Source organism: Physeter macrocephalus, chromosome 13, assembly GCF_002837175.3.
Source record: "Physeter macrocephalus isolate SW-GA chromosome 13, ASM283717v5, whole genome shotgun sequence".
Lineage (NCBI taxonomy): Eukaryota > Metazoa > Chordata > Mammalia > Artiodactyla > Physeteridae > Physeter > Physeter macrocephalus.
Genome location: NC_041226.1, coordinates 22,108,048 through 22,114,047, shown reverse-complemented (window position 1 = coordinate 22,114,047; position 6,000 = coordinate 22,108,048). Strand labels below are relative to the sequence as shown.

General features: G+C 46.1%; 1 protein-coding gene across 2 annotated transcripts in view; it reads left to right on the top strand.

Annotated features, from left to right (window-relative positions):
- The window catches only part of COG3 (component of oligomeric golgi complex 3), a 62,881-nt gene extending 58,761 nt beyond the window's left edge, over positions 1 to 4,120 (top strand). For both annotated transcript variants that reach the window (XM_007129782.4, XM_007129779.4), the window contains one exon: positions 3,078 to 4,120. In XM_007129782.4, the coding sequence (XP_007129844.1) occupies positions 3,078 to 3,107 (30 nt within the window). In that variant the 3' untranslated portion in view covers positions 3,108 to 4,120. The remainder of the gene's footprint in view (positions 1 to 3,077) is intronic.
- Positions 4,121 to 6,000: the final 1,880 nt, after the last annotated feature.

The window sequence follows — 6,000 nt, the reverse complement described above, 5'->3', positions numbered from 1 at the left end:
CCGCAACGGGAGAGGCCACAACAGTGAGAGGCCCGCGTACCGCAAAAAAAGAAAAAAAAAAAAAAAAAAAAAAAAGATAGGGGAAATGTATGTTTGTATATTCGTGGGGAAGATCTAAAGAGAGGGAAAAATTGCTGCTGGGAAAATGTCCTTGAGAAGAGAAGGGGGGATGTGATCTCAGGGGCAGTTGGAGAGTAGGGCCTTTGTCAGGGGCCTGCAGGGTTCAGCGTGGAGAGAGGAGAGAAGGCCGAGCGTGTGGGCGCACGTGCAGGGAGCTGGCACTCGTGATGGGCGCTCACGGAAGCTCTTCTCTGACTGCTTTGTGTTTGTGAGGGGAACAGGAAGCAGGGTCACCACTGAAAGTGAGGAGGTGCTAAAGATTCCGCAGGAAGGTTCGGTTGAGTTCAGTGGTTGGTTATGAATCCAAGAAAAAGCATTCAGCATAGTTGTCTCATGTTTTTTTTCTCCAGTCATTGTCAGTTGCATGAGTGTAGACGTGGAGTTGCTGGAGGGTTGTGTCAGGGCTGTGCTTTTGCCAGGAGGGACAAGGCAGGGGCGGGTGAGGGCAGGAGAGTTAAAGAAGGGAGTGGCTGTAGTGATTGCCGTGGAACTCAAGCAGACGAGGAGCAGGAGGGAGCTGAGGGAAGGGAGTGAGAAGGCAGGAGGAACCGTGGGTTCCAGGTCCTGGTCGAGTCAAATGGTCACTGGCGTTGGAATGTGAGAGGGAAGGTGAGCTGGGAAGATGGGTTGTGGCGATCAAAGAGTGAGCTGCTTGACGATGGGACTGTGGAGGGGTTGCAGTTAGAGGTAGTGATGGGGCTGGGATGTGCCCGCGGCCTGAGTAGCTGGCGTGGCTGGTGAAAGATGAGGTCATTGGAGGAGAGGAGCTGAGGCTAAGCCTGGAAGGGTGAGCTATCTGGATGTTGGAACCACCAAGAAGTCCTACAGGAGTAGCTTTAGAAAAGAGTGATAGTGCTCTGAGGCCTGCAAGAAGTGCAGGGCTGGGAGATGGCAGAGGGGTCGTACATGGAGGAGTGAAGTGTGGCATGGTCTGATACGATGAAAACCAAAGCTGGGGGAGGGTGCTGGGAGAGGGAAGGAGAATGGTCTGGAAATGACAGTGAGGAACAGAGGGGACTCTGATCCCGCCTCCAGGCCCAGTGGTTTCAGGCATGTGGATGAGAAACACCCATCACTTGAGAAGGCTGCAGGGGAAGCTTGTCCTGGCAAAGGGCTAGGGGGCAGGGCTTCAGGACTTCAGAGGGGTGGACCTTGAGGCGGGAAAAGAGCCTTGAGGTAGTAGAGGAATGACTTGGGAGGCCTGGGCTTCCTGTGGTGGGTGACATAAGCATGGATAAAGGTGTGAGGAGAGCAGCTCTGATGGAGGAGAGGCAGGGGTCTGGCTAAGAACATGCAGAGTTACTGGGCTCCCACTTGACTCCTGCCAGTGAGATATGTGGTTTAGTGTGTGTACGTGTGTCTGTAACTTAAAAGTTTTATAATAATCACACACACACACTATGTGCAGCTCAGTTGCTTTGCTTTTCTTCTTTCTCCTGTTGATGACCCACTAAATTATTTTCATGACCAACCAATGGCTTGCAGCCGAGAGTTTGAAAAACACTAATAGAGGGACTTCCCTGGTGGTGCAGTGGTTAAGAATCCGCCTGCCAATGTGGGGGACATGGGTTCGAGCCTGGTCCGGGAAGATCCCACATGCCGCGGAGCAACTAAGCCCGTCCACCACAACTACTGGGTCTGTGCTCTAGAGCCCACGAGCCATAACTACTGAAGCCCACGTGGCTAGAGCCCGTGCTCCGCAACAAGAGAAGCCACCGCAATGAGAAGCCCGCGCGCCGCCACGAAGAGTAGCCCCCGCTGGCCGCAACTAGAGAAGGCCCACGTGCAGCAACGAAGACCCAGGGCAGCCAGAAATAAAATTTAAAAAAAAAAAAGAAAAGAAAAACACTAATAGAGACCATCATGCTCACTGTTCCTTGTTCCTCTTTCAGAACTGTTAACATTTTCTAGTTAATAACAACAGCTGATATTACTGACTGCTGACCACAGGCTCATAGAGTAGGAACCAGAACAAGGAATTCTCTTACCCTACACGCTGCACAATGATCAAAACAGGAAATGTAACATTGATAGTATTACCTAATCCCCCATCCATATTCAAATTATTTTCCCCAGTCCAGGATCCAGTCCAAGTGTTGCTTTCAGGTGTCACATCCCTTTAGTTTCTTTAAACCTGGAGCAGTTCCACAGCCTTTTTGGGCTTTCTTGACCTTGTTGGGCCAGTTATTTTGTAGAATGTTTGGTGTTGTCTGTTTCCTCATGATTAGATTCAGGTTTTGTATTTTTGGCAGGAAAAGCACAGAGGTGATTTTGTGTCCCTCTCACTGGAAGTACACATTTATAGACGAGATTAGGGGGTGCTTATTTTGATCACCAAAAACCCTACTATATAGAAGGGCGCACTGCCAGGCTCATCTAGCCACAAGTCTCTCCAGGCCAGGGTGACAGATTTGCAGAGCGCAGGCTGCCAACCCCTCCTGTCACAGTGGCAATTTCTCTGGCTTTCCCCGGGCTGGCTCTGGGTCTCGTGCTCCTTTACAGAGGGGACAGGGGGCTCCTGGTCCGAGTTAGCATATGAGGTGAAGGTCACCTGCTGTGCCTATTCTTGTGCAGTTAAGAGTCATTTAAAGAATTCAGTTTACTCACAACTCTCTTCGAAATGCACTCTGCATAGAGGCAGGTGAAGTCGGTTATTTAGAGCTGTTTCTGTCTCTCGTTAGTGTTGGTATGTAGTTCTTTTCTGTCTTCCTGATTGGATTCTTAATGAATTGAGGGCCCAGGTGCGGGGATACCTCCCCTCAAGCCCCATCGATGCGCCGCGCCCGGGGCTGCTTCCAGAATCAGCCCCGCGGGTCCAGTTTATACCTTTCAGCCGTGTTTTCTGGTCTCTTAAAAATCAGACATTTCCTCTCATTCTTTTTTGAGGATCTAAACGACTTATCTTGAGTGTGGTATTCCACAGCAGAACTAACAAGGCCTTTCTCTTTGCTTTTCAGCTGAACCTCCTACTGTCGGTTTCTAAATAACCAGGCCCGTCGGGCTGTGTGCGTAAATGGCCGGTCTGGCAGGAGCCGGCTGCCAAGTCCCACGGCCTGCAGGACACCGGGGAATTGTACGAGGGGCTTCCCGAGAACCACAGGGCTGCTGCTCCGGGCTGGCCGCAGAATGAAGTGGAAGCAAAGTGGGACATGTTTTGTGTTTCTCTTTTGAAAACATCAAAATGCCAAAGATAAGCTATAATCTGTGAGCGCTGATTACTGCCTCATTTAAATGGTCACAAGCAGTGTAAGGTTTTAAGAGGAAGCTATGGTGGGCACGCAGTGAAGTGGTTCTTAAGAAAAATGTGCAATGAAAATAGATTACAATAAATAGTGCAAAGAACTTTACAGAAATACAGCTAATTAGAAAGCTTCTAAGAGAAAGGTTTGTTAAAGCGTGAAACACTGCAATCCTTTTAACCACTGAGCATTCCACAGTGACTATTTTTTTCCTTCCAGAAATGTTATTTCTACACCCTATTTAATGTTTCTCCTATCACTTTGAAGTTTAGTTTGGGATAGATTGGGTGCTTCTGAGAACATGTTCCGCTTTCCTGGGAATTCAGTGTGTTCTCTTTCTGTGTGTTTGATGTGAAGTAGTTTCAAGATGCAGGGACCTCGTGTAAGGTCCCAGGATCTGTACTCCATGAATTGCTTAGGTGCAGAGCGTTCAAAAGTAGGCAGGTAGCTGCAGCGCCCTCATGGTAGATGCGTGCCGTATCTTTGATGAGAATCTTCATGGTACGATAGGCAGTGTCTGTGAGGGGGAAGCACCAATTATGGCGTCTTCAATCTGGCACATAAAGGAGGAGAGGAAGCCTGATGAATAGTGTATCTCGTGCGCGAAGGTTACGGTTACCAGCTTTCTGCACACTGCCTTCCGTTTCCGTAGTTCTTTGAAAAGTAAACATTTTCATGTCCTGCACCTTCATGGTGGCTGTGCCGCGAGCCTGCCTTGTGGATCTGTACCCTGCGACAGCAGGAAACCTTTCACTCACAGAGACGAGGATGACGAAGACCACCCATCCCTTAAAATCAACCACACGATAGCAGCGATCATCAGAAAACTTACGCGCATCTCTGAGTTTTCCTACAAATATCTGTTTCCTGATTGGATTGGTTGTGCCTCTGATGTTATAGTAAATGTAACCTGCCCTTTGGTTCACAATGAATGTTGAGTTATTCAGACACTAGTTTAGAGATAGAATTGCTGACAGAGGTTCTGGTATGTAGCCAGCAGACCTCATTCTGTGAGACTGTAGCATTTCTCATCCACTTCAAGCAGACTCCCGCCATGTGTAGATAGGTTACGTATCCTGATGTCCGTCATTTTAAACAGGTCACTTGTTTTTCAGCTCAGTTTAACTTGGTGATGGATGTTGCTTGATAGAGCTTAATACTCTATATTTTGGGAAGGTAGAAGGTAAAGAGGGTCCATATTCATTCTTCAACAGGAAATGAATGAATTAGGAAGATTATATTTACTTCCACTTACTATTTTAAATATGTGTTTAATGAGATAAACTGTACAATCCAGTTTTGTATATTATATGTACATTTGATTTTTAAATAGCCTTTCCAAAGAAATGAGGGCATGATTATTGTACAATACTTGACTGATTTAATTTGATGTACAGAGCAGAGTGTGTTCTTAAGGATAAAAATATTTGATGGCACTCGTTCTTGTGTTTTGAGTCTTTTATTTCTGAAACAAACACCTTACAAAAGTGCTGAGTAGGTGATAGTGATCCAACTTGTTTGCTAAATGACTTTAAATCTGTACAGTTTCAAGTGTTTACTTATACAAAGAGTGTACATACTTTCAAATAATTTAAAATGCTTTATATTATTTGGGTAGAATTTGCTGTTTTTAATAAATGTGAATTTTTTTAAAAATAAAGATTTTTGCTTCCTACTTTTTGTCCTCATGGGTCCGTTATGTGTGTGGATTCTTTAAAATTTTTTTTTGATTGAAATTAAAGATAACTTGTAGATTCACATTCAGTTGTGAGAAATAATACAGAGCGATCCTGTGTGCCTTTACCCGATTTCTCCCAGTGGTGTCATCTTGCAGAACAATAACATGTGTCACAAGCAGGATATTGACAGTGTTACCCTCCACCAATGTTATTCCGATTTCCCCAGTTTTACTTGTACTGTGTGGATTCTTTTGGCAAGATGATTATTGTGGAAAGACATTTGGAAGCATCTTAATGCTTCATTAGGTGACAGATAATTTTTCTTTATCTGCCAGTTTCCTAAGTACTATTAGCACAAATAGTTGTGCTGAAATTTATTGAAGTCACAATAAAAACAAATTTGTATTTTCACAACCCCATATCTTTATTTTTTATTTTTTTTTGTAAAATGCTTGGCTTCTCTATTTATTTATTTTTGGCTGTGTTGGGTCCTCGTTTCTGTGCGAGGGCTTTCTCTAGTTGTGGCGAGCGGGGGCCACTCTTCATCGCGGTGCGCGGGCCTCTCACTATCTCGGCCTCTCTTGTTGCGGAGCACAGGCTCCAGACGCACAGGCTCAGTAGCTGTGGCGCACGGGCCTAGTTGCTCTGCGGCATGTGGGATCTTCCCAGACCAGGGCTCGAACCCGTGTCCCCTGCATTAGCAGGCAGATTCTCAACCACTGCACCACCAGGGAAGCCCTGCCCCATATCTTTAAATTCTCTTCTGCTGTTACCTTACAAGGAAGAAAGAATAGTCAACCTTAGTGTTTAAAAAGGGTCCATTTATTAAAGGAACTGGGGGTGTGTTGGTGGAGAGGTTACTTCTCAGAAAAGAGGAACTTCATCGATTCCTTTCTGGCATGCTTTTCTTCTGGTGGTGGTTCCTCCACTAGCTTGTCTGTCTGCTCTTCCTCAGCACACAA